The sequence below is a fragment of the Trichosurus vulpecula genome, chromosome 2 (genome assembly GCF_011100635.1).
Source record: "Trichosurus vulpecula isolate mTriVul1 chromosome 2, mTriVul1.pri, whole genome shotgun sequence".
NCBI classification, from domain to species: Eukaryota; Metazoa; Chordata; class Mammalia; order Diprotodontia; family Phalangeridae; genus Trichosurus; species Trichosurus vulpecula.
This window is the reverse complement of record NC_050574.1, coordinates 47,969,143-47,985,885: the sequence shown is the minus strand read 5'-3', so window position 1 is coordinate 47,985,885 and position 16,743 is coordinate 47,969,143. Positions and strand designations below refer to the sequence as shown.

At 44.7% G+C, this 16,743-nt stretch overlaps 1 protein-coding gene across 1 annotated transcript; it reads right to left on the bottom strand.

Moving 5' to 3' along the window:
* Nucleotides 1-3,203: 3,203 nt before the first annotated feature.
* Nucleotides 3,204-16,389, bottom strand: LOC118836421 (chymotrypsin-C-like). The gene is made up of 9 exons (XM_036743725.1): nucleotides 16,345-16,389; nucleotides 15,371-15,484; nucleotides 14,387-14,484; nucleotides 12,876-12,998; nucleotides 11,836-11,966; nucleotides 10,407-10,552; nucleotides 9,266-9,418; nucleotides 3,816-3,932; nucleotides 3,204-3,221 (listed from the first exon to the last, which is right to left on the bottom strand). Exons 1-9 carry the CDS (start codon nucleotides 16,387-16,389, stop codon nucleotides 3,204-3,206), a joined length of 945 nt encoding a protein of 314 aa, XP_036599620.1.
* Nucleotides 16,390-16,743: the final 354 nt, after the last annotated feature.

Here is a 16,743-nt window from a genome sequence, read left to right as displayed (position 1 = left end):
GTAAAGAAAAGGGACCAAGTTGTTCCCAAGGGAGCCTTTTGTATATACTCTCCCATCAGGCCCAGCGGCCAATCCAAAGTCTATCTCATCACATTCTTGAATCCTACATGCTCATGTTCTGAAGTGGAGAGCAGAGCCTTCCATCGTACATTGTCCAAAAACGAGTTCACCCGTTCCCTCTTTTGGCAAAAGGTGGAGTATGTTCTGAGGACAGGGCTCCCATTGGCCAGTCCTCCTGTGATACTTGTGTTTGGTGAATATGACCAAAGAGGGTTTAAATTGAAAAGAGGAAGAGGAGGAATCCCCTCCCCCAACATATTACCAAGCTGAATACCACAAATACTATACGCCATATACCATAAATTTTACCATACTTCTTGTTGTTTGTCCTTCATTCTCGAAGAAGGCATCAGGGAGGTGATGCCATGACATGCAAGTGAATTGGATTTAAGTGAGGGAGGGTTGTGCAAAATCACCAGCCTCACTTTCTCCTCCGGAGCCATCAAACTTGTTTGTTTGGTCCCATAGAGTAGAATGGAGAGCGATGGTGGAATCAGGAGTGATGGTGGAGCCACCTTGAGGGTTGGGATTGTTTCATTCTTTACGTAAGGTATTATGCCCTTTTATATGGAGCAGTTTGGTCCTGAAAATAAAGAAAATTTACTTTTACATAAAGAAAAAGAAAGAAATCAATTGGTAAAGGAGGCAAAGGATTGTCTTTTTCATGGATCATGATGACAATAAAAACAATTAAAGGTAACATCTAGATAGTGCTTAGACTGCTAAGTGGTTTATAATTATTATCTCAGTTGATCTTTGCAACAACCCTGGGAGATAGGTGCCGTTATTATCCCCATTTTACAGATGAGAAAACTGAGGCAAACATAGGGGAGATGACTTGCTCAGGATCACACAGGTAGTAAGTGTCTGAGGCTGGATTTGAACTCAGGACTTCCTGACTCCAGGCCCAGTATTTTATCTACTGGGCCACTTAGCTGTTCCAAATGAGCAGTTTGGTGTTTGAAGGAAGTAAAGAATAGAAAAAGGATTCTGGCCTAGTAAAGACTGCTAAAATCCAAGTATAAAGAAACAGCTTTCAGGTGAGATGTGAGTGGTTTGTAATGGAAAACAGACTGTGGAATAAGTACGAAGGCTTAAATCACCTTTTACAGGATGTAAATTGATGACTTTTTTGTGCATGAATAGCTTGATGGGGCAGTGAGACAGATTTTCTTTATGAAAAACTGATAAAAAAATGAATGTGAAGAAACACAGGTTTTAAGGACACTGGCTGTGGAGGAGGACCATTCTGAAAGCTGCTGGATGGTTAGAGCTGCAGGCCATGGTGGTCCTTCAGTTCACTTCTTCTCTAAGCTCATCATACTCAGTTGCTTCAACCAGTCCTTGTGTATCATGGAGTCAGGACCCTTCACCACCTTAGCTACCCTCCTCTGGACATGGTCAAGCTCTATGAGTGTCCTTTTTCAACCATGACCGAGAGCTGAACACATCACTACAGCTAAGGTCTGACAAGGGCAGATAGAGTGGGACTGTTACTTCCTCGTTCCTGGAAGCTGTGTCTTTTAATTCAGCCCAACATTGTATTAGCTTTCCTGCTGCCATACCGTACTGCTTATTTTTAATTATCCAATTGCTCTAAAAGTCCAGAGCTTTTGCTCATGACAAAAACTCCACAGGATATGTGTTCAGAACCAGTCTAGCCTTCTCAGTGACACCCTATGTATTATGGAGAGTGTATGATAATAGTGACAATATATAATACTGAGAGCTAACACTTACATAGTACTTACTGTGTGCCAGGCACTGTGCTAAGTGCGTTGTAATCATTATCTCACTTGATTCTCATGACAACCCCAGGAGGTAAGTGCTATAGTTATCTCTATTTAATAGATGGGGAAACTGAGGCAAACAGAGGTTAAATGATTTACCCAGAGACACAGAGCGAATAAGTATCTGAGACTAGAATTGAACTTTGGTCTTCTTGACTGCAGTATTCTGGGAGTAAATGTTCTGCTGCTATTTTTTAAGCAAAATTCTATTTCATTAAATGGCTTGGTTTTGGGGGGTGGGGCTATTTCCTCTGGCTGAGTTATAGAAGGAAACCCATTGGTGGAGGTCTCTGAACTATGGTTTGGAGTGGGTGAAGACCCACAGAGTATCTTGAACCTGGGCCAGCTTTTCTGGGGGTCCTAAGTTCAAGATGCCCCACATGCTACATATATTAAGAAAATACATTCAAGGAACTAGAGGGGGAAATCTTGGTGGAGAGCAGTTATGTGAAAATCAATGAAGGCAGAAACAGAAATAATATTGTCCACAGAGGGTGCTCCAGATCACTAGCCATTGTGGAATTAATTGTGGCTGTTATGGTTTACTTGGTTGTACCATAAGGCAGGACAAAGAGAACTGAGCAGCTTAATGGACTGGGAAGTCTCAGGGATAGATAAGGATCCTGGAGGTCAGGGTTCAAGCCAAGGGTGGATGGGGGACCTGTAGTTTCTTTGCCTCTGAGATTAATCATAGGACTTAGAATTGAAAGGAATATAAGAGGCCATCTAATTCAATTACCTTATTTTACAGGGGAGGAAACGGAGGCACCAGAAATTTAAGTGACTTACCCAAGGTCACACAGGTAGTGAACATTTGCTACAGTGCTTCAGACTGTGGTTGGACACTACTACTACTACTACAACTACTATTGGTACTATTACAATGACTACTACTACCACTACAGTAACAACTACTACCACTGCAACTACAAGAACAACTACAACAACTATTCCTACTACTGCAACTAGTACTACTATTACAACTACAACAAGAACGACAACTACTACTACAGCCACAACTACTATTGGTACTACTACAATTACTCCTACTCCTACTTAAGGACGATGGTGATAATGCTCACTGACATTCTTATATGGCTTCAAGGTTCACAAAGGACCTTAGATGCATCCTCGAATTTGAGCTTCCCAAAAACCCCTGTGAATAATCGCCCCTACCCTGTGAGGTGGGAGCACCTATTATTCCCATTTTATAGATGAAGGAACTGAGGCTGAGAAGGGTTAAAGGACTTAAGCACTTTAAATGACTGCCTCCGGAGCCATGCAGCTAATAAGCTTCAGAGGCTGCTTTGCTTGGAAGGACAAAGGAAGTCTGTTTGGTCACATGTCAGTTGGTCAATTCTGTGCTAAACGCTACGGATACAAAAAGAAGCAAATATGACAGTCCCTTGCTCTCAGGGAGCTCATAGTCTAATGGAGAAGACAACAAACAAACAAATATTTACAAACAAGCTATATACAGAATAAATAGGAAGTAATTAAGAGAGGGACTGTCATTAGAATTCAGGGGAGTCGAGAAAGCCTCCCTGTAGAAGATGAGATTTTAGTTGGAACTAGAAGGAAGCCAGGGAAGCCTGGTGGTGATGAGAAGGCAGAGTATTCTAGGCATGGGGGACAGGCAGAGAAAATGCCTGGAGCCCAGAGAGGGGTTTTGTTCATGGAATAGAAAGGAGACCAGTGTCACTCGATCAAAGAACACCTGGTAGGAGTAAGGTATGAGAAGACTGGAAAGGTAGGAGGTTGTTAGGTTAGGAAAGCCTTTGAATGCCAAGCAGAGGATTTTGATTTTGATCCTGGAGGCCTGCTGCCAAAAAAACAAGGGGAAAGGGGAACGTAATTTTCACTGCCCTTGTCAACACCTTATCAAGGTCTTCAGTTGTCCGGGCAACCTGAGAAAAGGATCAGGTGAAAACTGATTAGGGACCTGGCTTTGCTTCTACCCCTCACTTCCTGGGAGAGGCCTTGGGTCAACATGGTGCCACTGGCCAAGGCCCTTGGCATTGGTGACGCAGGGGCCAGTTCTGGGCTCTGGGAGCATTGACACACGTAGACATCTTTGTTTCTCTGCATCAGGTAGTCAGTGGCCTGTCAGTCAGTCCCTGTATCAGTTAATTAGCATTCCTTGAGGGAAGGATTACTGGGTCTTCTGCACAGGTCTGGAAGGTGTGTGGGGAAAGAAGAGAAGGAGACAATGCAGAATCTGTCCTTGGGAGCTGGACAAGATCAAGGGTGAAGAGTTGCAGGGGCCTCAGAGGCCATCTGGTCCAACCCCCTCACTCTCTAGATAAAGAGATTGAAGCTCAGAGAATGAAGTCACTTGTCCAATGTCACATAAGTATCAAGTGAGCAAGCTAGAAGGCTTAATGGCCTTTGACTCCAAACCTACCATACCATGCTGATTCTGCCAATGAGGGTTCGGTAAAGGCATCCAGGGGCTCAGAGAGTGGAGGGGGATCTTGGTGAAAAGATAGGGCCAGGGTGGGGAACCTTCAGACTGGAAGTCACATTTGGCCCTCTAGAACCTCAAGTGCAGCCCTTTGACTGAATCCAAACCTCACAGAACAAAAGTTTGGATTCAGTCAAAGGGCCACACTTGAGGATCTAGAGGGCTACATATGACCTTGAGGTCACAGGTTCCCCATCCCTGAGATAGGAATTCAATAAGGGACTGGGGGCTCTATGAGAGTGTGGGGGGCTCGGGGGCTGGATGAGGGCTTAGTGAGGGGATGGGACCTGGTCATAAGTGAGGTTCATAGGCTTATGGATCACAGGTCTGGAGCTTGAGAAGACCTTAGAGGTCATTGAGTTCAATGCAATGGATGGAGTGCTAGACTTGGATTCAGAAAGATGTGATTTCAAATCCAGCCTTAGACGCTTAGAGTCTGGGCAAGTCACTTAATTTCTGTCTGCCTCAGTTTCCTCATAGGTAAAATGGGATAACAATAGTACCTGCCTCCCAGGGTTATTGTGAAGAGTAAATAAGATGATCTTTGTAAAGTGCTTAGCACGGTACCTGGCACATAGTAAGAGCTTAACAAACACTTATCCCATTCCCTTTTCCCTCTGGTGTGTGTGGTGACCTATATAGGAAAATACATCCCCTGCGTACAAAGGAACATCTTTATTCTCTCACTTTACTTGCCATTCTGCTTGATTGGATGTCTTTTTATTTTGTAATAAATTCATGATTATTAATCGTTACTAATAAATGCCATTATTAAGTTGTAGACATTAAAAATAATATTTTTACTGAGAATATCCTGCCAAAGTTTTGCTTAATGTATCTGCTCTCTGGTAAAATAAATACATTGTGAGCCACGGTTTTGAGTCACTGCCAGACCACCGAACCTGGGAAAGCTTTTCTAGTGTCTTCCTTATGAGGAAGCAAATCAGGAGTTATGAATCTCTATTTTGTACTTCTTTTAAAAAAAAAAGTATGTAGCAAAATTCACTCATGACTTTCAAGATGTCCCTGCTTGTTTTTTGAATGTTCTTTTGCAGGCCTTGTGTATTCTTTTTAAAATGTTTTGTTGTTCTGCCTCTGCTTCTCTCTCTCTCTCTCTCTCTCTTTCTCTCTCACTCTCTCTCTCTCTCTCCCTTCTTTCCTTCCTCCCTCCCTCCTTTCTTTCTTTCTTTCTTTCTTTCTTTCTTTCTTTCTTTCTTTCTTTCTTCCTTTCTTTCTTTCTTTCTTTCTTCCTATCTTCCTTTCTTCCTTTCTTCCTTTCTTCCTTTCTTCCTTCCTTCCTTCCTTCTTCATTTCTTCCTTTCTTTCTTCTTTTCTTTCTTTCTTTCTTTCTTTCTTTCTTCTTCCTTCCTTCCTTCCTTCCTTCCTTCCTTCCTTTCTTTCTTCCTTCCTTCCTTTCTTTTTTCTTTCTTTCTTTCTTTCTTTCTTTCTTTCTTTCTTTCTTTCTTTCTTTCTTTCTTCATTCCTTCATTTCTTTTTTCTTTCTTTCTTTATTTCTTTCTTTATTTCTTTCTTTCTTTCTTTCTTTTTTTCCTTTCTCTTTCTTTCTTTTTCTTTCTTTCTCTTTCTTTCTTTTTCTCTCTTTCCTTCTTTTCTTTCCTTCTTGCTTTCTTTTTTGACATTACCATTGCTACCCCTCAGAATAACTCTATATGGTGGCCATGTCCAAAAATGTATGTCTTCTTCCTGACCTGGAGTGTATCATCTCTCTGCTAGGAGGTGAGTAACATGTATGTGTAAGAGGGGACTGGTACATATATCAGTGCGTAACTCCCTTACTGGAAGCAGGCTCCCAAGCTTCCTTCACATGAAGACACCAGCACACTGTACACGTACTCTGCACATGCTCCAGTCCTCATCATATGTAGGCCCCATTAAAAGCTCTCTTCTCCTTACACCATCATGCCTCTCTGTTGTATCCCCAAATCTTGGTAGAGAAGGCCCACTTCTAATCTATCTTCTGATCCAATCTTCCCCTCCCAAGTTCCTTTGGTGGAGCAGCAGAAGACTAGGGCAGCCCATTTGCTTCCCCTTTCCCTTTCCCTCTTCTCCACTGCTAGTGAGCCTCCTCCTTTTTCTTCCCTGTCCCATCTTCCCATTTTCCACAACCCTCCTCCTCCCTTCCTTCCTCCCACCATCCCAGCTCCAGAGATGACAAAGAATGTGGCCTCTAGAACAAATTATTTAATAAAACAGTATCCAATCAAATTTTGGCACCTGAGACAAAGTCCTGGGTGCCCTACCTTAGTTGTGACTCTGGCAGGCTGCACCCAATATACAGTAGAGTTATGCTGGGCTGTGGAGGTGGGCATGGCCTGGGTTTAGTCCTCCATCCTCCAGGAAGCCTTCCCTGACTACTGTAGCCCAGAGTGGTCTCTTCTTTCTTTACACACTTATGGTAAAGGTTTTGACTGTACCACTAAATCCTCTGTAACACTGGTTTGAGTTGGAATAAACATGGCCAAAATAACTTATCTATCAATTCCTTAAATTAAAATGATTTATAAAATAAGTTATTGTGTTGCTAATCATTTTGAGTGTGTTTAGAGGTAGCAAAGAACACTGAACTTGGAGCCACTTGATTGACTCTGACACGTCTAAACTGGATGACCTTGAGCACCCAGAAACGGAGCCTCAGTTTCTTCATCTATAAATTGGGGATGACAGCACATGTAATCTCTACCTCAGGGGGTTCTAATGAGGAAAGTTATTTGTCTACCTTGAAGCACAGAGAATTGGGGGTAATGGCTATCAGTGCTGTTGCCTTCTTATCAGCTAGGTGGCACAGTGTATAGAGTACCAGGTCTGGCAGGAAGATTCATCTTTCTGCATTCAGAGTTGGTCTCAGATACTTACTGGATGTGTGACCCTGGGCAAGCCACTTTACCCTGTTTGCCTCAGTTTCCTCACCTGTAAAAGGAGCTGGAGAAGGAAGCAGCAAACTATCATGGTCTCTTTGCCAAGAAAACTCCAAATGGAATCACGAAGAGTTGGACACAGATGAAATGAGTGAACAACAGTGAGGCCTGGGGAGGATGTAGTCATTTGGTATCTCTCTTTAAGCCTGGAGACAGCTTCTCCTTGGTATATACCACTGTGGTATACACCACCACCACCCTTTCTTACTTGACTTTGCCCAGGAACGGTTTAACCCCCTCTCCTGACCCTCCCAACCTCCTGGGGCTGCCTGGGCCATCCCGAGCCTACCAGGGATTTGACAGCACAGTTTTTATAGAAGAAGCAAGTGATTTGGAGACAGAGGCCTTGGGTATGAATCTCAATTCTGATGCTCGTGTCTGTGAACAATTTGTTAGTTGGCCAGTCAACAAATCAACAGACATTTATGCCAGAAACTATCCTAAGTGCTGAGGATAAAGAGAACAGCAAAAACAATCCCTGCCCTCAGTAAGCTCTTGTTCTAATGGAGAAACAACATACAAGTAACTAGACCTATAAAAGAGAAATAGAGAAATGTTAAGTACTACCAGAAAAAGGCACCAGCAGCTGGGGTAGAAGGTGGGATTTGAGCTGGGAATTAAGGATGAGGAGGCAGAGGGGAGGAAGAAAAGTGTATTCCTGGTGTGGGGGTCAGCTGGCTCAAAGGCACAGAGATGAGAGATGGTGGCTTGAAGGTCAGTGCACTGAAGCATAGAGTACCAGGAAGGGAATAAAGTATTAGAAGTCTGAAAATTTAGGAAGGGGCCAAGTTATGAAGAGCATCTTGTAGAGGGCCAGCTCTGAGAAAGTCCATTGTGGGATAAGATACAGGGCAGAGGCCTGTTCTTGCCCTTGGGCTGATAACTTGGTACATGGGCTCTCCATCCCCCACCTCAGCATGTATGTGCTGCTCAGGATGAAGGCTCTGGTACACAAGAACTCTCTCCAAAACCCCCATGTGCTAAATACCACCTGTGGGCTATTAACACGATATTGTGTACTGCAAAATGGGAAGAAAAGCAGGAGGAAGTCATGTGTTATGCAAATGCCTCACACGTGGATTTGTTGATTCTACTTGCCTAAAAGGGTATATAAGCCCTGTCCCTCAGATTAGTAAATGGAGCTGTTCTTTACTCTCCCACCTGGCCTGTGTTCTGTGTTCTTCTTTTCACTCTCCGTGGCATTTGGCCATCTCCAGCCATTTTGACACCACAGCTGCTGGAGACAGCATCTTATATAGGATCGTAGAGTAACAGGTCCTTTCCCCTCTGTGGATCTAAGTTTCCTCTGTAGCTTGGGCTAGGTGATAATGAAGGTCCCCTCCAAGGCCTAAATCCTATCAAGTTTATTAATCCTCCAGAACTATTCTTGTAGGAAGGGGGCTGTATTCTAGGTAGTGAGCAGGCCCCATCAGAGAGCCCTGCCCTAGGGGAGGAGAAACTCAAGGAAGGCATCCAGACAACCAAGTAACCAATTGTATAGGCAGGAGAGGAGACTTTATTGAAAATCCAAGAAGGGGATGAATGGGAGTGTTTATTAGGGAGCATCTTCCAGGGGATTCCCAGTAGAGAGGCTGGTGATCATTCAGAGCAGCATTTTCTGGAGGAACAGAAAGTAATGTGAAGACTTTGACTGCCTTGGGGCCTCTTCAAGGGGCCCAGAAGACCTCAGCCCAGGACTCAGAAGGCCTGAACCTTGGCTTCTCCTGCCCTATTCTGGGTCATCTTATTGACTGAATATCACTGGCCTCTTCCCCCAAGTCCCTGGCTTCTCCATTCTACCTCACCAAACCTCTGTCCTCAATGAGTTTTGTATCCCCACAGCTATGTCCTCATCCTCCTCACTGAGTTCCATACTCCTTCCCTGGACCTCAATCTGGCCATTCCCCAACCTCCTCCCATGCCCTACCAGAACCTCCATCCACCTCATTCAGTTTGGCTTTTTATTCATGCTGATGTATGGATAAATGAATGGTTAGACTTATGAATGAACCCACCTCATTAATCCAGTCAATGTAAGCAGAGACCCGGGTGAAGACTGTGGGCTTCTTGGCTGTGTTGCAGGCAAAGCCAGGACCAAAACTCACAATACCTCTCACTTCCCAGGCTCCATCTGCAGCCTTACAGTTCAGGGGTCCACCTGAGTCTTCCTGTCCTCAAGAAATATGAGCATTGGTCACTAGGCAACTTAGAGCCAACAAGAGAAGATTTCTGCTCCTTCCATCATGTGGCAGCTGTGGCTATCTTGATATGGCCTTGCATTTCTATGTGACCTTAGGTAATCACTGCCTTTGTATGTGCCTTGGTTTCTCCAACTCCTCCTAGCTCCCATCTCTGCCAGCATCTTTGAAATAGAGCACACTACTCTGAGACAGGAGGATATCAGGTATTGGCTTGTTAACCACTTAGTTTTCAGGTATTGGTGCTGGCAGTGGGGTTGATGATGAGGCTGGAGATGGTAGTGGTATTGGTGGTGATAAAGATGATGATGGTGGTGGAGAAGGTGATGATGGAGACAAGATTTGTAATGCATTTAGCACAGGGTCTACAGGATACTACCTAGGCAGTATATAAACAATTATCCTTTCCCCTGCTCCCCCAGGGATGGAGATGTAGGATTGGTGGTGGGAGTAGAGGTATGGTGATGAAGCTGGTGATGTTGGTAGTGATGAAGACAGTGGTTGGTATTGCTAATGAAGAAGGTCATGAGGATAAAAATGATGGAGTTGTTACTGATGGGTAATAAGAGAAATATCTTACATTGCTGTTCTGCTATATGATTTGTAAAACACTTTTTCTACATTACCATGATGATGGTGATAGCATGTGTCTATTTGTAGGGATAGCAAGGGAATACATACGAATGATTGATTTTGTCAAAAGGGCAGTCAATGGTAATGTTGGGAAGCAGAGAGGAGGAGGATGGACCAGTGTTTGGCAAGCTGGATTATGGCAGATGAAGCAGTTTCTGTGGCCTCGGGCCACTCTGGTTGGTTTCCCTACTTCTGGGAAAGGGCTTCCTAGGTGGTCTGCCCAGGAGGATGTCAGGAAGTCTAAAGCTCTCTGAATTAACACCAATCTCTCCCACAGGGCCCAGCCTCTTCCATCCCTGGCTTGCTGTTGAGCACTATAACTCACACTGCATGCTGAGATGATGCCATCTCCTCCAGCACACACCATGTTTGGGGTCACCATGCTGCCCCACCAGTCTCTCTGACTGCATGTATCATGGTCCACTGTGGGCAGTAGGCCTTGCTGGAGAACATCAGCATTGGGGCCATTGGCTAGGGAAAGAGAGAGCAAGTCACAACTGGATTCTCTTCCCATGGCCCCAGAACCCATCTGCCCCAGACTCTTATGGAGTTGTCATAGAGATAGCTGGTGCTCAAGCATAGAGGGCTTGAAGGAACTCAGAGGAATTCTATATGGTGAGAGGATCTATATCACTTGGGATGGGGATTTCAGGACTTAGGTGATCTTACTCTTTCTTTGTTAACAGAAGCCCAATGTAGGGAATGATAGAAAAAAATGCCAAAGCTGAGAGGGCCCTTAGGGCAGAGAATACGAACCAGGAGGGCCCTTAGAACACAGGTTTTCAGAGTTGGGAGGGCCCTTAGAACACAGGATTTCAGAGCTGGCGGATCCTTAGAACACAGAATGTCAGAGCTTAGGGCACAGAAAATCAACCAGGAGGCTCCTTAGAACAAGGAATTTCAGAGCCGGGAAGTCCCTTAGAAGAAAGAATGTCAGAGTTGGGAGGGCCCTCAGAACACAAAATATCAGAGGTGGGAGGTTCCTTAGAACACCAAATGTCAGAGGTGGGAGGGACCTTAGAACAAAGAATTTTGAAGCCATAAGAGACTGTAGAACAGAGAAAATCAGAGTGGGAAGGGTCCTTAGTGATCATTTTGACAAAACCCTTCATTTTACAGACAAAAAAAGTGAGGCCCAAAATGATTTCTCCTACATTACATTGTTAGGTGTCCCACTATTCCCTGACATGGCTGGACTATATCTGTAGTGTTTGTGTTCAGTTCTAGGGGCTCTGTTGTAGAATGGACAGAACCAAGATAAAGAATGATCAGTGGTGAGAAGGGAGTTGGGAACCCTTGCCACCTGGCAGAGGTCAGGCAGGAACAGCTGTGGAGAAAGTCATGGTCCTGTTGTTCTTATATATTTGGCTTTCTACTAAATCCATTGCTTTGGTGGAAGTTGGTGCTGTTGCTGAGCTCACTGAGCCCTTTCCCTGATTGATTGTATGAGATCCTGGGTCAATGTCTTAACTGCTCTGGGTCTCAGTTTCCTTACCCAGACAACTCCAACAGTAATACTTGTATTCCACAGGGAAGTCAGACAAATAAATTGAGATGATACAAGCAAAGGAGCATTGAAGCTAATACAGGCACAATATGCATACAAGTCTTCTTCCTCCAGGAAGCCTGCCCTGATTAGCTAGGCCAGATTATTGCCTGGGGCTCCAACAGTTTGCCATTAGAGTTTGACTGTGCAGTGCCCCTCCCCTCCAAGAAAAGATGGCTAAAAGGAACCTAGAAAGCCTTGCACTCACTCCAGAGGAGGCCCCAGCCAGTCACATAGCAAGGATAGTCCTGAGGCAGCAGAGTTGTGTGGGGGCGGGCCACCTGGATGGTGTCACTCAGCTCCACAGGCTCAGCCAGCTTGATGAGGGCGATGTCATTGCTAGGAACAGAATTCAAGAATCCAATTCTAGACATATGGATGAAGCAACTACTGCTGTGTGCAGGGACCCTGAGCTTCACATAGGGGATTTGTTGTTATTGTTCAGTCATTCAGTCCTACCTGATTCTTCATGACCTCATGGACTTTTCCATGGGGTTTTCTTGGTAAGAAGTCTAGAGTGGTTTGCCATTTTCATCTCTAGTGTGTCTTCAGTTTACAGACAAGTAACTGAGGCAAATGGGGGTTAAGTGACTTGCCCAGGGTCACACAGGTAGTAAGTGTCAGAGGCCATATTTGAACTCAGATCTTCCTGACTCCAGGTCTTATGCTCTAGCTACTGTACCACCAAGATGTCCCTTGAATTGGGAGATGGAGAGCTGAAAAATGTCCCAGTCCCTTCCCTCAAGCTGCTTACCTTCTACTGGGATGGTAAGGAAATTGGCAGGCAGAAACCTGTCCTGTTGGATGATGAGAATGGAGGGGGAAAGATGGCTAGAATCTCCCCTGCTTCTTCCTCTCCAGGATGAAAGAGCCGTGGGTTAGGACTCACAAGGCTTACCTAGCTTGGCCACTGACTTACTATATGACCATAGATCTTTGGCTTCAGCTTCTTCATCCCCTGCTTGACTTATCTCTGAAGGGTCCTGAAGGGAAAGCTCCGTGTAAACCTTACCGTGTCAAAAAAAAACCACCAAAAACTGCACTGTTACTATTATAGGAGAGAGATGTAGCAGTGGGGAGGACATTTCAATAGGTGGGAGAGGATTGGAGTTGTTACAATCTCCAGCACCTGGTTAGAGCTGGTAGCATTGGAGATGGATGATATAATGGAGGCCAGCTTTCTGTCTCTAGCCTTGAGGCTGGCTCTATGTCCAACAGGGCAGTGGTGCCACCATGGAGACCACTCACCGCAGCAGGAGGATATTCCACTTCTCATGGACAAAAATGGTATCCACAGCCACTGCCACGGAGCCAGCCTCTTCCTCCACCAGGTTATTCTTGCCCAGCAACACTCGGTAGGTTCTGCTTTTGCTGGATAAAAGGAATGGGGAGGGAATCTGATTCCATTTGGACCTGGCTCATTCATGGACCATAAGCCTTTAATTCAATTGAACAAATGTTTATTCTGCAAGCTTCTCCCTATCACCCTCACTGACCTCTTAGAGAAGAAAAGGCATGATCATTGTGTTCAAATGTCTGAAGTGCTATAAGGAAAGGATTAGATTTATGTCCTAACTGAGAAAACTAAGACCAACATATGGAGTCTATGGAAGGTAGATTTTGGCTCAATAGCATCACGCTCTACCGAAAAATGTACAATACTTGAAGCCAGGTTTAAATCCTGATTGCTGTGAGACTATGGGTTCAGTCTTTGGACTATGCTACAGACCACCTAAGCAGAAAGCAGATCTGGATGAGGAGTTTGGGAAGCATTATCTCCAATCACCGTGTCACAGAGGTTGGAGATTGTGAGTCCTCATGGGGCACTGCCATTAGCCAGATTTGTGGACCTCTGATTTTTCCAAAAGTATAGTAGCTGGTCAATTTTTTACTTGACTGAATGATAATTTCATCCTTCAAATGAATTCATTTCCAAAGGGGAAATACCCTTTTTGTTTGCTTATATTTGTTCCCTGCTACTTAGCATGGTTTCTGGCCTGGACTCTTGTCAACTCTTAATAAATGTTTTATCTACCTACCTTTCTCTGTCTCTCTCTCTCTGTCTTTCTCTCTTTCTGTCTCTCTCTCTCTCTCTCTCTCTCTCTCTCGTATGTATATATACATATTTGTAAATATAATCACCTTCCTATCTCTAGCATATCTACCTTCCTCTATCTATCTTTCCTCCTACATACATCCACCCATTAATCTATTCAGAATCCCGATTCTCACCAGCAGATGACCGATAGATGGATGGATAGATAGATGTTGATAAGTAGAGAGGTATGCAGATAAAAGTTAGATAGATACTGTTAATAGGTAGATATAAATAGATAAAGCAGTGATTAAGAATTGACAAAATTATAGGCACTGAATTAAATGCTGGGTATCCAAGTCCAATCAAGCATGACAGTCCCTGTCTAATATTCTAATGGAAGAATGTTAGTTACTTTGTAACAGCAAAGAATTTGTTGCTGTGGGTGGAGATGCTGGGAAACTTTGGAGAAGTCACTATCCCATCTTAGGATCTGTGATAAGCCTGGACTGAGCACCTGCTGGGGATACTGCAGTGGAGATCGGGAAGCAGGCTGGACCAGGAGGACCTGATGTTTTTGTCCTGCTCTGGGGGTCTGTGTTGGTGTTTCCCCTGTAAATGATATCTAGGCAACTTTCAGATCCCATTGTGGGTGGAGGGAAGACAGACCCCCGTATCCTTCCTCTGTGCAGTAGGATCCATAGCTTGGGGTGGCGGGACTCACCTGATGCAATGGGCAGCAGTCAGGACATGCTGGCTGGAGATCAGGGTTGCTCCGCAGGTATGTTTATAGGTGTCATCCTTAAGGTACTGGAGGGAGATCTGCCAGCATGGAAGGATGGTGAGAGAGGGGCAAAACTCAAACAGGGCATTTGGCCCATCCATGATTCCTGGCTGTTGTTCTAACTTTAAAAGCCTCAACAATTCTGGATCATAGATTTTGGGGAATGGACCCCAAAAGGATCTAGTCTACTGTTCTCATTTTACAAATAAGAAAAATTGATGACCAGAGGAGTAAAGCAACTTGAAAAAAATTAGCTACTGCTGATGTATCGGCAGGCCCAGGATTTAACTCAACACTGTTTGTTTCTGACCTTAGCACTCTTGGATTGCACCCCAGTCTTTCTACTGAACCCCATTGCTAGTCTTCCTCTGTTGGGATAGGCCTAGAGACATCCTTAGTAACTCACACTTACATAATGCCTCCAGATGATTGGCAGTATAGAATAGCAGATTGAGAGCTGGACTCCAAACCAGGAAGCCCTGGGTTCAAGTACAGCCTCTGACCCCTGCTGTATGTGTGGCTCTGGGCAAGCCACAACCTCTAAGGGCACCAGACAGCTCTCAAAGACTATAAATTGCCGAGAAGGTGCCAACTTGTATTGGTGGAGGGAGCTGCCTCATCTGGGAGTTTGTTATGTTAATGAAATTACAGGCCCACTTCCTATCCCCTTTCAAGGTCACCCTAAAGCACTATATTAAGACTCTGTGTAGTACATAATTCAATGATTATTAGTCCATATTTTACAGATTCAGATGAATTAAAAACTGAGATGGATTGAACTGAATTTTTATGTTTCTGGAAAAATAGGATGTGAGTCTCAGCAAGGCAGAGGGTGGGAAGGAAGGGGGGCTGAGCACAGGCAAGGCAGACCCTCTGATGCCAAGACTGCCATTCTGCCCACTCTACCACACATGGCTTCCTTACCTGCCAGGGCCAGCTGTGGGGCCTGGCATCCTCTCCTCCCACAACCCAGGTGGCCAGACTGGGCAGGTAACTGGGGACACCACAGCTGGAGACTGGAAGAGAGATCACAGAAGCCTACATGAGCCATGTCAGTCATAGGGGGCCCGGGATAGCTGGTATGGAGGTGCCCTGACTCTTTATCCCACTGGACCTTTTTCAGCAGAAAAGAAAGTACTTGACTGAAAGATAGTCACAGATGAACTGTCTGGGATGTGTCTGTAGAGGAGGTAGAGGCTCTCTGGCTCCTACTTACCATAGCCCAGGAAGGCAATGAGGAGGACAGAGCCTTACATGGTGCCGGTGTAGGAAGTCAGTGACCACTGAGGCCGCTTGAGAGGGTTCTTATAGATGGGTGTCTCAGACTGGGGTCTGAGCCAAAGCTGAGATCACACTTTGGGGAGGGCCAGAGCTCCTGATAAGGGTCTTGCTCTGACCTTCGGCTGATTACTGTTTAATGGACTAAGAACTGGCTGGGGACAAGCAAATACTTTCTACAAACCTCTGAGAGGGACTAGGAGCCTCAAACTAGGAAGTATCCTAGAATTCACTGAAGCAAATATATTTAGCATCTACTTTGTACAGAGTATCCAGCTTTGAAGTCTAGATAAGATTCCTGGCTGGGAACTACCTACCTGGGACTATTGCAATGGCCTTCTAATCAGCCTCTCCTTTAAGCCTCCCCACCCCAATCATCCTACATAAAGCTGCCAAAGGGATTTTTCTTAAGCCTGGGTCTCACCTACTCAACCAACTTTAGGGATTACCAATTGCCATTACAATGTAATAGAAATGTCTCAGTCTTTTAAAGTCCTTTGTTACTTGCCCCTAGCTTATATTTCCAACCTCATTTCTATATCAGACCCCCTTCCCAGATGCTTCAGTCCAGCCACAGGGTCTGTTTGGCCTCTGTCCACAGCCAAGTCTCTGTTCCTCACACATGGCACTCTCTCTCCCATCATTTTGCACTGGCCATCCCCCATGTCTAAAAGGCCATTCTCTCCTCACCTCCTTCCCGTGGAATTTCTCACTTCCTTTAATTCTAAAGCACCATCTTCTCCATGAAGCCTTTTCTGATGCCCACAACTGTTGGTACTCTCCCTCCCCAATAAGTGCCTGATATTTATTTTCTATTTAATTTGTATGAAAGCCAGTGTTCTATAGTGGTTACAGGTCTGGCTTCAAGGTCAAGAAGAACTGGGTGCAAGTCTTAGTTCTTATTGTGGTCTTGTGTGTCCTTTGTTTGTTCTTTGTTCTCAAAAAGGACCATCCCATCAGGAAGATGATGCCATGACTTGCAAATCAATTTGATTTAAGTGAGGGAGGGCTGTGCAAGG